Raw genomic sequence first — 19,810 nt, forward strand, 5'->3', positions numbered from 1 at the left:
GCTGTGACCCAGTGCCAGCCACCACGGATGAACTTTGGAACAAAGTGAATGCAGCAAGGGTGGCTGTACCACAGTACAGCAAAAAGTAAGAAACAGGGAATGCCTAGGTAAAGAAAATTAATATCATTCCTCCTTAGATAGAGTTGCTCTCCTTAATGTGTAATTCAACTGGTTTCACATTCGTGAAGTGTCTTTCCTTATGTAGGTATCTATAGAACACAGTGAATGGACAAATGCATACTACGTGTACATGCAAGTATGTATGTACATGTAGAAGAGACAGTTAGTGCTGACGCAACTGTGCTCACAAGACGTCTTACCTGTGCTTTGGTAGCTGTACGATCTGCCACTGCTGCGCTTACATTGCGACGACCCTGGCCGGTGTCTTTGCTGCGTGGACGTCCAGAACCTCGTCTACGGGTGTGAGAATGTTCAGGTGATACCAGCATTGTTGCACAATGACGCAGCACGTCCAACTTGTGAGTCAATTGTCCGAAAGGACGATCCCGCCACTCGGATGCTCACAACTTGACCCCTTTTCAACTCATTCGGTTGGCTGTAGGAAACACGAGTTCGCCCGTGACACGATTGCCCACTTGCTTACACATTTGCACCACACTGAGTCCTAAGAGTATGAGCATACCCTAATATAGGGTAATCAATCACATATGGTGCTCCGGTAGCAATGCCACCACACTGTCTTTTGATGGACGTCGTTGAACCTATTATCAGTTCTTATCTACTATCCCCCAGCTGACATATGCCGTCATCAGATCACAATCAATGTCATCTTTCCCGGTGTACAATTTGTTCTTGTAGTGTATAGCCAGCCTACAGAATCGTGTCATACAACTTATTCAAAAACGAGATTACTGAATGTAAAATTTATCAGTATGACGTTATCACTGAAGCATTATATTCATCAGATTTTGGATTTACAACATACAGGAGGACTTCGGCATCTTATTTGGGATATCTGAGACAAATTTCGGTCTGGTGTGGTGCTGGCTGTGTGTTACCAGTGTGACCAGTCATGAGTTCCTTAAAAAGCCAAGTCATTTCATGACCTATGGAGTAACACTCGTAATATTAATTTTTCAGAGAAAAACTACTCACCAACATACATCTGGGCGCCAAGAGCGTGGTATTCTGGAAAGAAGGAAAACTGAAATGTATTAACATATGTGTAACAGAACCTACTTCAAGTTACAGAACTTATTTCCTGAGGAATTATAGCGTATATCTCTAATAGTGCATCTGCTTACGAGAAGTGTTGTGGAAGTTTTTTACTTTCATTCACTGATCACTATTGCATGCCAATGTTTAGAGATAGTTTTCAGGCGAAGAAAGCAAAAGTTAATGGGGTGAAATTTGACTTCAGAAAATAGAATTGGAAGCATGATAACACTTTATGTTCTTCGTTTTATAGTGCAGCTAGGAAACTGTTATTGTTTATGATATAACAGATACATTAAAACAATTACCTGTGTCGCTATAATTTTCTCCCGCAGCATCTTTTGACAGCTTGCACTGTTATTTTCAGGTACATTATTGGCAAATTTTTTTGTTTGTTTGCTGAAAGTTTTCCAGCAGAATGAACCATGTGGGTCATTATAAATATACATTTTCTTCAGTAAATAGCACACACACGAAACAGCACAAGTGTGCTAAGTATGATGAAAATACATATTTATAACCAGCCTCAAAATTCTGTCTGTTGGAGCAATGTAATGAAGCACATCCAGCAAACAAAGTTGTGGCGTAGTTAAGGTGAGGCAATGAGCCCTCAAAACGCCTTGTGGGGATAATAGAACAGACAGACACAGATAATTGTTTTATTTATTCTTTGTAAATGTGACTAGATGGTGAGTTCAAACAGTGAATCATTGAAGTTCCAAGTGCCCCAAAGTGAAATATATAAATATTATATCAATGATCATCTTTTCCAATTCTGCTACAACTTAATAAAGAAATTAAAAACACTTAATAAAGAAAAATTAATCGATCTTATTCTAAATCCTGTTAACAATATTAATAATAACAATAACGATTTGAATAAAAAACCTTTAAAAGAACTTCATCAAGTCTTTAAAACAAGAAAGTTAAAAAATTATTCCAAACTTAATAAACAACAATTAATAACTCCTATTGAGAGATCTGACAACAATATTAAAAATAATGTTAACCATTTAAAAACAAACCATTAAAAGAACTTTGTCAACTCTGTAAAACTAAAAATTAAAAAAAAATTATAGTAAACTTAATAAACAACAATTATTCGATCTTATAAACAGATCTGAAGGTAATATTTTTAATATTGATACTGAGAATTATTTTCAAAAGATTCTAGTGGACATATATCAAGAAATTTGAGGAAAACACTACCTGAGAAATTTTTCAGGTTACAGTTTTCTAGATGATGACGATTTTTTTAAATCACCTAAACAAATTAATAGAAAAACTTCTGCTCCTACATTGAGAATAATAACATTAGAAATTAATAATAATGATAATATTCAAAATATCCACGGGTGTGCTGCCGGTCTACAGTGTCCAACGGGCACAATATTTCGGCGATCATACATGTCGCCATCATCAGGTGAACTGACGGACTGAGCTCCTGTGAACGTGCCGGCATGGAGATCTGTACGCTATGGCTGCTCAGAGGGAACTGGGTTCGGTCGCGGCGGCGGCCGATTTAAATACCCTCCGCCCGAACCGCGCTCCCTCCGCCGTCCGCGCCCCGCGCCATGGTCGCGCGGTGGAACAGATTGCGACGGCGTCTGAGAAGACGTTCACAGGAGCTCAGTCCGTCAGTTCACCTGATGATGGCGACATGTATGATCGCCGAAATATTGTGCCCGTTGGACACTGTAGACCGGCAGCACACCCGTGGATATTTTGACTATCAAATACGCTGGGAGAAACTCAAGAATCACAATGATAATATTGTTGAACCACAAGAATTTTTTAATCAAATTAAAGAAATGTAATCACTAAATTTAAGAATATTTTAATAGAAAAAGGGCGGTTAAGGGTATCATAAAATATTTTTGTAATTTTAAAAGATACAAGAATTTGATTTTAAAACAAGTATAAAGTTTTATTAGGACAAATGATTTTGAAGAGTGTTATCACAAATCAAGATATCAACTATTAACTTAAATGGAAGAAAGGCAAAGAAACAAATTTGGTTTATCTTTATTTTGTATAAATACTTCAGAATTAAGTATTAAGAGACACAATACAATTTATTGTTCTACTTATATCGAGTTACCAAAAAAGTGAAGACAAAAATCTGCAATTAATGTAAAAAATACAAATCAAAAATACTTCCTTTATTGAGTATAATCAACTTTATATGAAGTTAATAAACATCTAAAATATTTTCCATTTTCATTTAGTTATTATGTTACATATTCTAATGGTAATTATAACAATCGTGTTATGAATACTGGCAAAGATGCAGCAAAAAAATTCGTCGAATTGTCAAAATAAATATCTAGAGAAACTGATGAAATATATGAACAAATAATTCTAATGATAATATCAAATAAATATAAATTGAATTTTAGAAAAACTTGTTTTATTTGTGAATGGAATTTGCTAAAGGAGAAAAAACAGATAAGTGATCATAGTCATTTAACAGGAAAATATCGAGAAAGTGCTCATCAATATCCTACGTTTCTTCCAGTTTGTGTTCATAATATAGCAAGTTATGGTGTACATAGTATAACAAAGAATTAGCAATAGATAATCAAGATATCAACACTATTCCAAATAATGAACAAAAATATATCTCTTTTAGTAAAAAGGTTGAGGAAGGATAAACATTAAAATTTTTTGACACATTTAAGTTTATAGTGTCACATTTTGATAGATTACTTTCTAATCTTACATTAGAACAATTTAAGGTAACAGCAAAATATTTTAAACGTAAACAATTAGATTTAATGATTAAGAAAGGAGTTTATCCTAATGAATATATGAATTGTGAAGAAAAGTTAATAGAAATTAAATTACCTAAAAATAATATTTTTATTCCAGATTTTAATTAACGTGATCTACTGTCACATGGAAATTCAGATCGAGAAAATTTTACATTAAAAATTTAGATGAATTTACAAACTTATACAATGAACCTGGGGTTTTAAATCTTACAGATATTTCTGAAAATTATAGGGTTATTAAATTAGTGTATTAATGTATTAAATCTTACAAACTCTATCCATCTTCATATTTTACAGCACCTGGTTTATCTAGCGATTTTGTGTTAAAAATGACAAAAGTTGAATTAGATATTTAAAACAATTATGATTTGGTTTTATTTCTTGGAAAAGGAGGTGGTATTCTCAAAGTATTAAAAGATATGCTAAATCAAATAATAGCTATACGAAAATCATTCAGCAAGAAAAACGATCATATTATATTGGAATTTAGATGCAAATAATTCATACAGTTATGCAATGTCTCAATTTTTACCATTTACAGATTTCAGATGGTTAGAAACAAAATATTTTAATTAAGAAAAAATTACTTACAATATCAAATGACATTAAATATAGTTATATTTTAGAAGTCGATTTAGAGTGTCCAAAAAATTACATGATTTACACAAAGGTTTACCGATAGCACCAGATGGAGGAGATAAATCATTAACAACATTAAATAATAAAGAAAAATCCGTATTACATTATACAAATCTTAAACAAGGTTTAAAACATGGATTAAAATTAATGGAAATTCATAGTGGCTTATCAATTGAACAATCAGACTGGTTGAAGAATACATTGATTTTAATAAAGAAATGAGAAAAAATGGAATAAAGAATTTGAAAAAAAATTTTTAAGTTGAAGAATAATTCAATGTATGGAAAAAATATTAATATAAACAAAAAATCATATACTAACAGATCGAAAAGAATATACAAAGTGCATTTCAAACCAAATTAAGATTATACTATTGTTTTTTCAGAAAATCTAGTTGCAGCCCATATCAAAAAACAATAGTAAAATTCAATAAACCTAGATAAATTGAAATGAATATTTTAGGTATTCCAAAAATAAAAGTGTATGATAACAGAATTTGAGAAAAGTGATTATTCAAAAGATAATATTTATTGAATCGAGATATAAATACGAAAATTTTAGCAACAATTAAATATAAAAATTGTGGAAAAAAGATGTTACAGCATGTTGGTTTCAGAGCAAAAATGTAAGCTTACACAGTTGAAGGCAAAGAATATGAAAAATATAAAGGAGTTAAAAAAATCTGTTGTAAGAAAGTAACTTAGTATTAGACATTCAAACATGAACTGAACATAGTTAAAAGTAGTAAAATTGTGTTAAGTTCTGAGGATGATACACTATTACATTACTAGATGAAAATATATGGTGATTTTAAATTAAAGACAAATAAAACAATAGATGATAACAATGAGTTTCTAAATGAATTAAACAGTTGTGCTAATGGTAACCCGAAAAACGAGATGAAAGATAGTGATTTCTTAGTGAACTACACAGTTGCATACGACATTAACCAAAACAAATAATGAAATAAAAAAATGACTAAGTTTTTAATATTCGTCCATGATGTGGTAATCTGTGATCTGTTTTTAGATATATTTTACGAACAATTTTTCCATAAAAGCAGTGAAATTTTTGATCATACCTTTCCTTAGGTTTTTGATAATTTAAAGCAATTTCTCTTTCTTTTATTATATTAGTAGTTACAGTTATGAATATATTTAGAAGACTTTTTAATTTCTTTTTTAAATTTTCACAAGTAAATACTTTTTATTCCAGTTATGAATAAGCTCTTTTATATGTTCTCAATTATTTTCTCTGTATTTTATTTGTTTCTTTTCTATACAGTAAATACAACCCACTCTTCAAAGTCTGTTCTTACTTGCAATTTTGATTTCTTTATGAATTTCTTTTCATTGTTTGCAATATGGAGTATCACTTTTTATTTACTTCCCATTTATAAAGAAAAAAGTTAATATTATTTGAAAAATAAAAATCTAAATTTTATTATATATGAAAGGAGTCGTTTTCAGATCTAACAAATTACAACCTTATTTAAAATTATAAACAAGTGTTAAAAATATTGATGAAAAATCCACAGTTTAAAGCAAAAGATATTTGTGATATTTTGGAATATGTTAATTAGAGAGGTTTTAAAAGACATTGTTGAAAGTAAATATATAAAATGTATAAAGAAATAAGTGGTAGTTCTCATTTACATTTACATTAGCATAGAATTTTTATAAATACACCTGGTTCATATTCCTTTATTATAAAATCAAAAATGTGTTTTGCAGAAATTTTTCTAGACTGGATTTATGAATAAGTTTTACCTTCAGTTCGAAAACATGGCGAATATAAACTAAAGATTAATGTAAATCAAATCTATGAAGGTCAAATAAATTATTTAACAGAGCTAAATAAAACCAAGGGTGACTATATTAAAAAATCAGATGAAATATTTGACAGAACTGTACAAATTGTACGTGATAAAAATGCAGAAATAAATAGTTTATTACCACATGTTTTCCTCAAATAACTGATGAATATTTAAGAGCTATTACTAATATTTTATATTATATGATTATTATGACTTTTAATATGATATTCGAACACAATTCAAAACTGTTAAAAACAAATAAATATTATCAGAAATAGATTTTCAAATTGAGAAGAATATTTTAAAGTTAATTATGTACCAGATTCAGAAAATTCATATCAACAAATGAAAGAAACTTTAAGAATTACTAGTTTTCGAAATGATTGCAATACTTCGATTAATTATTCATGTGAATATGATGATATAACTAATCTAGCAAACGTTTCTTAAAATATAGAACTAAATTTCTAAGTATTTTTTTCAAAATTGAATTATAAATAAGTCTATAACAATTTTTATATACAGCTGATAAACAAAATTAATTAACACCAGTTGACTCCAAATATTCAAATTAGAAATTTTCAAATAATTTTGACACTGAATCACTTTTGCTACGTTTATTTGAATATCAAAATATACTTGATCTTCTACAATAAAGCATTAAGCATAATGAATATCATATTCAATACCAGACGTTTTTCAATTTCCACCAGCTAGCTCCATTTAAATATAAACCTTTTTATTAACATTTTAAAAAAGTACTTTACTTTTATTTATTCAACTATTGTTTGAATTATCAAAACATAACCATTGAACATATTCTATAGTACCTTTCTTCTTAAAAACTTTTACAAGACAAACATCTGGATAATTCGTTTTTAATAGTTCTTGTTCATAAAAATTTCCTCTTCTTTCTTCACCACTTAATTATTTCAGTGTATATATGATGGATTGCAATGAATAACGTGTCCAATTTCAAAATTTCTGTCGACAATGTTGTTGGATATTCTTTTTCGAATGTTACTTTAAATATACTTATTCTTACATTATCATCAATATTATATTTGGCATTATTATCGAACAAATTTGTGACATAAACAGTTTTCAATATTTTTTCTTTTTTTACGTCTTTCAGTTGCATCTTTATTGTTGTATGTTTGCCAATCATGGGAAAATTAAGAAATCATTATGATATTGCTGAATTCAAGGTCTTCCTAGCACAGAGAGTACTGGCAGATATGCCTAAGAAATCTCTGTGAATACTGCTGTATACTACTAAAATCATTAATTCACAGTGAACATCATGATACTTTAACTATCACAACCAGTTCTCAACAAGTTCTCTTAATTTTACCAACAGAATTTTACGAGAATTACGGTTTGTTCACATTGTTGTAACTTAAGTTAACCGAGTATTTGTGTTATGCACTGAGTTGGGTTGTGCTGATATGCTGCGAAAGTAGCAGTGTGGATCTGAATTCATTTGAGTTTGTTGTCAAACCCACTTATAGAGAAATCATATTACTAAAAAAGCTGTATTTGAATCGGTATTTTTGTGAAAATATTGCTGTGCCTAAAATAATGGAATCATTAGGAAAGTTATTTGCTCTCATAAATAACAATCATGATGGTGGTAGTGGAGAAAATTATCTTTAGCATTATTGGGATACGCATATGTTTTAGGATGACCTTATGAATGGCTAGTATTTCATTTTAATATTACCTAACGAAGCATTTACCATGGAACGCTTAAGGGTAGCTTCTGTCATGAGAGTTTCAGGATTTTGATGGATTACTACATGTTGTTGACTATGGCGAAGAATTAGAAGAAAAAAGTTCCTGTAATTTAGACAGCGAACATCGTCATCTGGGTCATTATTATACACTTCGCGAGGTTTCACAAACAAATTATACGGATCGGCCATCGTGACGTCATGACGCGACGGAAGATCAACAACACAATATTATGTCAATTGAAAGTGGAGGGGGAGAAAGGAAAGGAAAGAGCAGGAGCTAATGCCATCAGGTGCAGCAACAATTAGTGCGTAATCAGCGGCGACGAGTGGAAACGTGTGCCAGAGCAGGACTCGAACCCGAGAGCTCCTGTTTACTAGGCAGTCTGTTAACCACTGCGCAGCTCGGACGCACTGTTCATTGCAATCCACAGACTACCTCGGCTCGCACTTCGGCTGACTCGCACTCCCACCCGTAACCACCTACCTGCAGTCCGGGTCCACGTCTTCCACAATCGGAAATACAGACATCACGCTTTCGTGTAACTTATCTTCCATGCTGGGCAATGAATCCTACACGTGCAACGTGCACACACATTTACGTTCGACCTCCAGCGCGACCCTAAAATCAGCGAGCACAGAGAACATGGGCGGGAACTGCGTTTAGGTGGTGCTAAGTGGGGTTTAGCTGGGGAGCATGCAGAGATATTCTGCGCATGTGTAGTAAACACCGTGTTCAGATGGGGAAACAGTTAACGTGAGTGGCTTAGTATGTAGGAGATCCAAGGTTCAAATCCTGATGCAGCAGAAATTTTCACTCGTCCCCGCTGATTACGCATAAAGCGCCAATGCAGCTGATATAATTAGTTCTTTCCCCTTCCTCTCCTTTCCTTTCTCTACCCTGTTCCTTCAGTTTGCATAACGTGTGACACAGCTGCAGACTGCGCTTGGTCTCTGTTCTTTCGGACAAAATTAGAAGTAAACAGTTTTGTTTTAACCTCATATTATGCTTACTTATTTGTTGTTTATATGTGTGACGGTATATAAGTGTGTTGTAATACATAAGTAAGCGGCCTAGAGAATTCCTTTTATATAAGGAAAACATGCTGCCGTAGCAGGGAAAAGAAGGGAAACAACGGAAAAATGCTCCTGTCGGAGCACAAAAGGGTGAATGTGTTCGCCTTTAAAAGACTAACAGAAGAGTAAAGAACAAGCTGCCTCCATCCTCATTCCACCTACCTCGTCAAACATTTTCACATGCGATCGTATTCGCGCTTTGTTTCCCAGACAGTAGCGGAGAGGCAGTGACGATGAAATAGGGAGGATTCAGTGCTGCTGAGGGTGAAGGAGAGAGGAGGCAGTGATAGAGAAAGTGGCAGCGAAAGAGCAATGGATGAAAACAGAGATAGTGGAAGCCCAAGAGGACAGTGACAATAAAAGAGAAAGAGAGATGCTTGTAGATAGAAGGAGTGGGAGGAAAATGAGAGAAGACAGTATAAACGAAAAATACAGATGAGTGGAGACTCATAATTGTGTTGGCGGAGGGGTGGGGCGGGGGGGGGGGGGGTTGGTTTGTGCCCTCCCAGACCGACAACTTTGAATGCATAGCTATTGGGGAAATTTTGGACCAGGAAAAAAATGAGTTGGACCCCCCAAGGATTTCTGAGAGCCTCCGAGGTACGGTGGAGACAGTGGCATTGAGAAAAGAAGACAAAAGTCGGCAGCGTAAATGAGAGAGGGGTAGTGAGCGGCAGCGGGGTGGATGTACAGTAAATCAGTGAGGGAAAATGGAGACAGCAGGAGAACGATACGTGCAGGCGGTGCCAGTTACAGAGATGCTGAGTATCAAGGCTTAGCTACACAGGGAGACAGAGAGATTGTGTGAAAGAGAATATGACTGTGCTCCCTACGTTTTCGTGAGGAATACGGAATGAGGGTGTAGGCGGCTGGTTCCCCTCTCTTCTGTCAGAATCTTTTAAAGAGGAGCAGATCACCTTTTTTTGCGCTATGAGGCCAGCACTTTTCTGCTGGTTTCATTTTTTTGGAACATCAAAACTCTTGAACAGTTTAATCTTGGAAGCTGTAAATTCTAATGTCATTCTTCAAAGGATTTTACACGCCAATAATTATTTCGATTTAGGCGATATTTACAACGAATTTTGTGTTTAACGAACTAAAACAACGATAAGTAAATTTATTAATTATTCGAAACTGTAGCTGCGGGAGATTAATCAAACATTAAGGCTCATTCGAGTAATGAGGCAGATACTGACTCTTGTGCGTCGCTAGGCCGCCCCTGTAGTCCGGTGGTCAGCATCTCTGGCCACTGACGAGCATGTCCCGTGCTTGACTCACAAAGACCACTTCAGATGTTTTCGAGGTGGAAAGCTTTGGAATTGGACCCACACCACGTCGTGGTACCACATCCGATGCCACCTCATCAAACGGGCAGCCACACTGACCACGCAAAGAACCTAAAGGGTGTCAGACAAAAGGGCTTCCACCAACCTGGGAGTCTGACTATATTTATTAGTTTCTGTACTCCCCATATCAATTTTCCAAATTGAGACACAGTTACTTACAACTAATATATGTTTTTAAGCAAATATTTCTATCATGGAATGACATACCAAGTACCTACCAATGTTAGTGCATCTTCCAAGATTGTAAACCTTTGTACCTTTTCCTTGGAACTTGAACTCTAGTCTCTCAGCATTCTGATGAAACGGAACTCGAAAAATTTCTCTTTTCCATTTCCCATCATGGCGCTATTAATATAAAACAGGATCTTGTTTAAACATCGATAACACAAAATTTGAAAATGATAACTATAAATGAAAGTACCTATTAAATTTAACATAGATCAAATAATATTCTAGATATAGAAACATAGGATGTTGAAATAAAGAAAAAGAAGCAAGGTAAGTATTGCTAAGATCACGCATTCAGAGTGTTCGTCAAGAACTGCTGTGAAAAAGTTAAACATACGGAGTTTAAAAGTTTTAGAAATTACTGAAAGACAGAGTAAATAAGGAACATCTCAGATACCTCTAGTAAATTTAACTTTGTCGCAAAGAAGAGGGAAAACGGTCAGCTCTAAAGTTTATTCACAGAAATGCAATATCTGACTAAAAGCAACAGTGCTTTCAAATACATATTTAGGTCGTTCATTCGTATTAATTGTTTCTTTACTGTGGGCGAACATTTGCATAGAAGTAACTAGCTACTTAAAAATATTTAAATGGCTTTCAAGTAATACGTTTATTTGCATTACCATCTTTCGCAGCAGCTGTTAAAATCGGTTACTATTGGTTATACGTCTTGAGCTGACTGCAATTTAATTGAGAAGAATAATAGCAGACGCGTTTCGCTTTTATTTATAAGGCATCTTTGCACTGGCGAGCATGAGAAACAGTTTACAAGAGTTCAGCGCAAGAAATACTGCAGAATGGCAAAAACTGTCAAGTGCATATGTGAATCGAAGTCTTTCGACGTCAAACGTTGCTAGCAAGGAGGAAAGAAGCACAATACCTGAAGAAACACCAATAACAACGGAAGATGCTTTATAAATAAAAAAAATGAAACGCGTCTGGTGTAATCCTCCTTAATGAAATTGCAGTCAGCTCAAAACACATATCCAATAGTATCTCATCTACATCAACATGATTAATCTGCATTTTACAATTGATTGCCGGCAAATAGGATTCATCGAGGCACCTCCAAGCTATTTTTCTACCATTCTACTCTCGAACGGCGCGGGGGAAACGAGCTCTTAAATCTCCCTGTGCTAGCTCTGATTTCTCTTACTTTACTATGATGATCACGTATCCCTATGTAGGTGACTATCAATAAAATATTTTCAGAATGGGAGGAGAATGTTTTTGATTCAGATTTCACGAGGAGATCTCGCAACAACGAAAAATGCGTTTTGTTTTAATGATTTCCACCCCAGGTTACGTAATATATATCCGAGGCACTCTCTCCGTATTTCTCGATAATACAAAACGAGCTGCCGTTCTTTGAACTTTTTCAACGTCCTCCGTCAGTCCTATCTCATATCGGCCCCATACCGAACAGTAATACTCCAGAAGAGGGTGGACAGGCGTGGCGTAAGGAGTCCCTTTAGTAGACCTGTTCAACTTCGCAGTCTTTGGTTCGGTTTACCCACAACATTATTCACGTGATCGTCCCCGTTTAAGTTTTTCGTAACTGTAATCCCTAAATATTTAATTCAATTTACAGCCATAAGATTTGTGTGATTTATCGCGTAACGGAAATTTAGCGGATTTCTGTTACTAGTAATGCTGGTGTCTTCACACTTTTCGTTACTTAGTGTTACTTGCCACTTTTCGCGCCATACAGATATCTTGTCTAAATCATTTCAGGAACAGCATAGGGTCTGTGACGCTTTCTTGAGGAACGTCAGATATTGCTTCCATCTTTCTCGATGACTTTCCTACTATTACTACGAACTGTTTACCTTTCTGACAGGAAATCACGAAGCAAGGTCACACAACTGAGGCGATACTCCATAGGAAAGTAATGTGACTTGAAGACGCTTGTGAAGTCCGCTGTCGAAAGCCTACTGGAAATCTAACAAATATGGAGAAAATTTGACATCCCCTGTCGATCGCACTCATTAATTCGTGTGAATAAAGAGATAGCTGTGTTTCACATAATTATTCATATATTTTTATATGGTGTGTGCTGCATTTATTGTTCGAACTCAGTTGAAAAGGATACAGGCAAGGTAAGTGTACGTCCTATTATTAGATTCCTCCTAAGCACACACGCACTTTTCTTGACTGTCCCTCTCGTGGATATATCACGCATCCAACTGGAAATCCATCTTTTACACTACATGTGCCATTTCAGTCGTGTCATACATTGCAATCCTACCACTGACAAATTTTCTTCCAGTGACCGTGAAGGTACTTGAACTTCCCATTTCTCACGATTTGCTACTTCCAGATTCTGCTTTTCGTCGTAATGGAGCTGACTTGGAAGACAAGCATTCCTGCGGACATTTTGTAACGGCCTCCATATACGAATGGTCAGCGTTACTGCCTGCTGTGCGAAACGAGCCGGGTTGGATTCCTGGTACCTCCTGGGATTTTTCTGGGGCAGGGAGGTCTGGAACTGGGTCTACTCAGCCGCTTGAGGCCAAATGCGGAGCTGCCGGAACAAAGAAGCGGCGCCGGCGAAAGCATCCGCATTCGTACGCCAGGGGGACTGGCAGCGCTGTGATCGCACGTCACACCATCCTAGATCGCTCCCCGTACTGCCTCGTAGGCGGCACTCGTCCAAATAGAACAGGCACTAGGCCTAATCGACAAGTGGCCTTGTAACGTGACGCTAGCTGCACTAAACAATGACATAACGGCACAGCTTGTTATACTGTACTTAGCACAGACAGGCAGATTAAGCAACAGTGTGTCTGCTTCAGTTTTTACGTTGTGATGGTTTCGTCTTAGAAGTAAACTTTTGATTTTCTAATCGTAAGAAATTCCTATCCGTCTGTACTTTTCTAACATCGTAAGGAAATCTCCTGCCCCTTAACCCTTGAAATACCGAGTGGGGAGGAGGGGCAGTGCTTAATGCCCAAATTTTGAAAATGTGGTAATTCAGTCAGTTATTTTTTTTATTTTGAATAAAAGTATTTAGTTTTTCATGAATTCTGCTATCAGATTCTATAAATTTTAAATTTTTCAGTGAAATGTAACCCAAATACTGAATCTTAGTTGTGATGTCACTTTTCACAATGAATGTCGTACATAATACTTTCATTATTAGACCTTACTTAGACTTCACTATCTTTTTAAAAAGTATGTTGTGAGTAAAATTCGACAACAAGTGACGAAATCTGCATTTTTATTTATTTATTTATTTTCCAATGATCGTACACCATAAAGTAACCCCAGCCTGGTAGCACAAATCACTTAAAACGCGTAGGCATTCTGAGTGTTCCAAAACGCGTTTCCAGGTTCTGGGCCCTAGGGCAGGCACGAAATACCATCCCATGTTGCCCCCTCCTTCCCCTTGGTAGCGCACGTTATGGATGATTCGTTGGTACTGCTAGTATTAAGGTCCTGTAACTGTTCGTCTCCACTCAGAGATTACAAAGAATACCACTCCTCCATTATGGTCTGCACACACGTGTCGATTAGAATGGCCAGAAGCAAAGTAAGGAATAGACAGCACGAACTATTACCTCTACAATAAAATTAATGAATTTTGTGGAAGGTGGGCTCATTGTCAGATCTGATATAAATCACACACCATTCTTTCAGCCTCCTTCATAACATCTATCGATTATTGTGTTCTAAGACTAACGTTGCTACAGTAGCGTTTTTAGTAGAGTAGTAGAACCTCACGCTGACTTCTTTGGAATTACCTTGCGCTTTACTGTAATCATCCAACGGTTCAGTGTCTTTCTCAAGTATGCAATACCAATACAGCTACAGCAATAAGCCAGGTTCATTTAATCACTCACCCTTACAGTTTCTCCGATAAGTTTTCAGAAAATAAAAAACGAAAGAGTATTAAGCAAATTTTCAGTTACGAATTCCCTGAACTTCATTGAATGGACTCTTTTACGCAACCACAAGGTTATTTTTCATTATTTATTACTTTTTTAGCGAAATCCAAAAATCACAAACATAAAAATGTTCTGACAGAGGCTATACAAGAATGTATGTACTATAGTAAGAAAGGGAGTTCGGAGTTTAAGGCCTCGCCTGCGGTGAGACCACTACGTACGTACCATATGCTTGAATAGGACAAGAACGGATGAATTTATGTAGCCGTGTCCTTTAGTAGGGAATTATACCACCTGAACTCAGGGAAAACGTGAAAAGATAAATCTTAATTACTAGGAACAATGACGTCTTCCAAACACGAGATCAGTGTCTTCAACAATTATGCCATTCGCTCTACATAATCAGTGTACGCATTCTGTGGCTTGGCAAGGTCTTACAAAGCATTCTCTAGACTATTCAAGTTGGGATGCTAGAATGTAAGGATATTAACACTAGCAATATCAAAATATTTTCTATAACGTGTATTTCGAAAAGGGAGAAGGGAGTACAGGGGGGAGGAGGTGAGCTTTATGCTTCCCCCTAAAAGAAATTTAAAAGAAACAATAATTGTTAGTTGTTGTTGACGTATGTTGACAACACTTTTTAAGGACGTCCTGATGTTTAAGTAGAATCAATAACTTTAAAATATCTTTTTAGGACACCCTTAGAAATATCATCCCAATTAGAACAACATGTAATACCAAGGGGGATAGTTCGTGACCACCACAAAAAACTAAAACATATAAATTTCATCAGCTGATGTTGAATTTTACTCACAAGAAACTTTTAAAAGAGATACTGGTGTATAAATAGGGTCTTTAACCTGAAAATACTGAACACGGCATTCATTGTGTAAACTCGTATCTAGTACTGCGACTTGAGTTTGTAGGTTTATTGGTTAGGCCAAACTGAAAACTTTAAAACATTCACGGACTCCAGCAGAAGACCTCAGCAAAAACAAGAATCTTTTTCTCAAAATCTGACTGGATTACAATATTTTTCAAAACGTGGGCCCAAAGCACTGCTTCTCTCCCCATTCCTTTAGTACTGTGGAATTAATAGGAGCCTCTTCGTAACAAAAAAATAGTCGCACCTCGAAAAACTACATCACAGAAATAAAAGTCGGAAACAAAGAGGAAATACCGAAACCGAGGCGTGTCAATAGCCATTAACTGCCCACACTGGGTCGATATGACACAACTTCTTCCTTCTTCTATTCCTTCTCACCAACAAAGCAAGTTAGAGTAGAAACTAAACTCACGCAAATAACTTCGTTATGATTTGTTTCCCGTGCTGTATTAACCACACAGCCGGCCGCTGTGACCGAGCGGTTCTAGGCGCTTCAGTCTGGAACCGCGCTGCTGCTACGGTCACAGGTTCGAATCCTGCCTCGGGCATGGATGTGTGTGCTGTCCTTTGGTTAGTTAGGTGTAAGTAGTTCTAGGTTCTAGGGGACTGATGACCTCAGATGTTAAGTCCCATAGTGCTCAGAGCCATTTGAACCATTTTATTAATCACAAGTATCGTCTATTTATTTGTATAAAACTCCGTCCGGACAAGCCTCGAAAGGCCGAACGGTATCAACCGACCGTCGTGTCACCCTCAGCCGACAGGCGACACTGGATGAGGATACGGAGATGCACGTGGTCAGCACAGCGATTTACGAGGCCGGAGCCGCTACCTGTCAGCCAGTCAGCTGCTGAGCTTGCCTCACAAGAGCTGAGTGCACCCCGCTTGCCAGCACCGCCCGACAGCCCTTGACTTCGGCGACCTGATGGGAAACACTGATACCACTGCGGCAAGGCTGTTGGCCTGTTTCATTGTACACTTGCGCAATGTGGAAGCAATATGGCTTCTACTGTTCCTGTACATGTTACACAGATGGCTATATATAAACGCATGTCGTTCCTGGTACTTCAGTAAAGTGACCCAACATGACAAAATACCTGTGATATTTGTCAACAAGTTCCATTTGTGCCAGCTACGAAGAAAAAATTACGGAATGTTAGTCGTATACAAAGAATTTTGCAATGAGTCTATTACATCTTTCCACAAAGTAATAGAGTATCTCACAACAGAGTATAAACTGATGGGAACAAATCACAACATCAAAAAATAAATAATGTAGAGTAATCAGATTAAGGGAACACATTTTCCTAGGTAAGATATTTAAGTGAAAAAATTTGCGAGGTCACCCGTTAATTCAAGCGCCAGAATGTTGACTACAAGGATGCAAATGCGCATGCACTGTGTTGTGTACATAGTTCCGCGTAGTCAGAGCGTACGCAACTTCCCCACTAGAGCGCGCCCCGCTAAGCACAACAGCGCAGGTGCAGCTCTCGTCCGTCTCCACACTACGAGATGGCGCTGTCTTAGCGACGGACCAAATTCTGCTTCCGCCGATCCGAGTATTAATATGTAACGCAACCAAAGATATTGCTGCTAACATAGAACCTTTTCTCCTCGCGGATCACACTCGCGCAGTGATACCTGAACGCTCGAGGTATTATAACGAGTGTACAGACCTCCGGTTAGTCAGTCTGCATTAGTCTGCAGTCAAGTTTCAGTCTGCGCCTAATAAGATTATCATATTCCTGTACTTTGTTAAGTATCAGAGAAATGTAAGAATAAGATTAACGTACCAAGACCAAAGGAACTTCAGATTGTCAATTGTAAACAGCATCCAGAACCAAGTTACGTAATGTCTATACTTTTTATTATTTTAATAAATGTGTGTGAAAATTAATCAAGTTCTGTTTAAAGTTGGTCACCGTCAATCTGCAACTCTAAGCGTGCAAGTGGCATTTCTATCGTCTGACCTAACGGCAGAAGATAAACACGCCACGATAAGACCACGAGACATATTGCTGACACTCGCCTACTTCGTTAGAGCGACAAGTCAAATAATCTGACGGTGTGTGTACCGAAGGTCTTACAGTACACACACCACACATTGTGTTGTACAGGTGCTGAATGTCCGTTTGTCGGATGGAGTTCCATGCCTGTTGCAGCTGGTCGGTCAGTAAATGGACGGTTAATGCTGGTTGTGGATGACGCTAGAGCTGTCGTCCCATACGTGCTCGATAAGAGACAGATCTATGATCGAACAGACCAAGGCAACATGTCGACGCACTGTAGAGCATGTAGGGTTAGAACAGCGATACGTGGGCGAGCGTTATCCTGTTGGAAAACGCCCCCTGGAATGCTGTCCGTGACTGGCAGCACGACAGGTCGAATCACCAGTCTGACGTACAAATTTGCGGTCAGGGTGCGCGGGATGAGCACGAGAGTGCTCCCGCTGTCATACGGAATCACGCACCGGGCCACGGCTCCGTGCGCAGGCGCAGTGCGTCAGGCAGCCAGGTAGACTAGGTGCGAGCTCTCATCTGGCCTCCTCGTAACCAACACTCGGCCATCACTGGTACCAAGGCCGAGCCGACTTTCATCAGAAGACACAGCAGACCTCCACCCTGCCCTCACATGAGCTGAAGTCGCAAGCAGCGGGTTACTGGAGTGCACCTTACAGAGCGTCTGGCTCGGAGCTGTCCTCGGAGCAACCGATTTGTAACAATTCGTTCTATCGCTGTGTCAGCTGCTGCTCAGATTGCTGCTGCAGATCCAGGACGATGCGCCAGAGCCATGTGCCAGACACATGGTTCGAATGGCTCTGAGCACTATGGGACTTAACAGCTGAGGTCATCAGTCCCCTAGAACTTAGAACTACTTAAACCTAACTAACCTAAGGACGTCACACACATGCATACCCGAGGCAGGATTCGAACCTGCGACCGTAGCGGTCGCGCGGTTCCAGACTGTAGCGCCTAGAACCGCTCGGCCACTCCGGCCGGCGCCAAACACAATGGTCTTCCTCTCGGTAGTGCCTCTTGGCCGCCCACAGCCCGGTTTCCTAGCAACCGTACATTCCCGTGATCACCGCTGCCAGCAATCGTGTACAGTGGCAACATTCTTTCTGCAGTATCGCACAAGGAACATCCAGCTTCTCCTATCCTTATAACGCGACTGCATTGAAACTTAATGAAGTGCTAATAATGGCTACTTTGTCGCCTTAAAAGCAAACTCACCATGTCGAACCTCAAAGGTAACTAACGTTCCTGGACGTTACAGCGTGTGTGTTTGAAACGAACTCGATTTTCATCCTGACAGTGGCGCTGCTAGGACCACTCTTACGCAAGAGGCGCGAAACTGGAAGGAGACATCTTTCAACATGCCTACCAATTTTCATTTATCACGCATAACTTCTTTTTGGTGTTGCAATTTTTTTTCGTCAGTGTACAATAGCAGGACTGACATGAACCAATCATAAACAGGCTGCTTCTCAGTAGAGTTCGGTAGAGGGATGTCAGAAATATTAAATAACTGACCAGGGTTCAAATTCACTTAGGGAAACGTTGAACGAATTTTTTACGAAACGGCGAAGACGGGAAACGCTAGTTTCGTCACGAAAGCAGCTTTTCTAGGTACAGACTGTAAAGCTACAATTTTGTTTCCCACGAGCAAAATATAATGGTAGATGGAACCTGTTGGGCTCGGATCCAGGGACTCTGAGGCCAGCGCCAGGTGGTGGCTGGCTGTGGCGGGGGCGATGGCCTGGCACATCAGCCGCGGTACCCTCTGTGCCGCCGCCGCCGCTTAACGCAGTATTGCCATCCTCAGACAGACTCCCGAGACCGCGTTAAGCCCGTGACGGCCGGCTTCCACCCTGAACTCAGCGCTGCGGACAGCTGCCGCCGTCGCTGATCTCAGCACGTATCCCAATTTTTATGCCTTCTTTAATTACATGACCTAAGAAGACTTTTGCTTTCATCATGACAGAGTTATCGTTGACTTTAAATTTAAGTCGATCTTCTGTAGTGTCGCGGAATAGTAAAGAGTTGGAAACGTGGAATATTGTCAAAGTTTCGTTGCCTATGCCGAGAGCCAGAGGCAGTAGGTTAGCCAAGAGGTAAGAGGATTGCACATGTAGCGGAATGTGTCGTCACACAGGGGAATGGCCTGGTTACACACAACAGGCGAGAGAGAATTGCTTAGCACGCAGGTTTGTGTTAGACGGAGACATTCATGAAGTGTAAGACA

The 19,810-nt window shown here is 38.0% G+C and overlaps 1 protein-coding gene across 1 annotated transcript in view; it reads right to left on the bottom strand.

The window, feature by feature from the left end:
- The window catches only part of LOC126416586 (uncharacterized), a 347,834-nt gene that overhangs the window by 92,621 nt on the left and 235,403 nt on the right, over positions 1 to 19,810 (bottom strand). Inside the window, exons 9-10 of the mRNA XM_050084338.1 lie at positions 10,780 to 10,906; positions 1,117 to 1,149 (exon numbers count right to left, since the gene is read on the bottom strand). Coding sequence (XP_049940295.1) covers positions 1,117 to 1,149; positions 10,780 to 10,906 — 160 coding nt within the window. The remainder of the gene's footprint in view (positions 1 to 1,116; positions 1,150 to 10,779; positions 10,907 to 19,810) is intronic.

Source organism: Schistocerca serialis, chromosome 8 (assembly GCF_023864345.2).
Source record: "Schistocerca serialis cubense isolate TAMUIC-IGC-003099 chromosome 8, iqSchSeri2.2, whole genome shotgun sequence".
Taxonomy (NCBI): Eukaryota; Metazoa; Arthropoda; class Insecta; order Orthoptera; family Acrididae; genus Schistocerca; species Schistocerca serialis.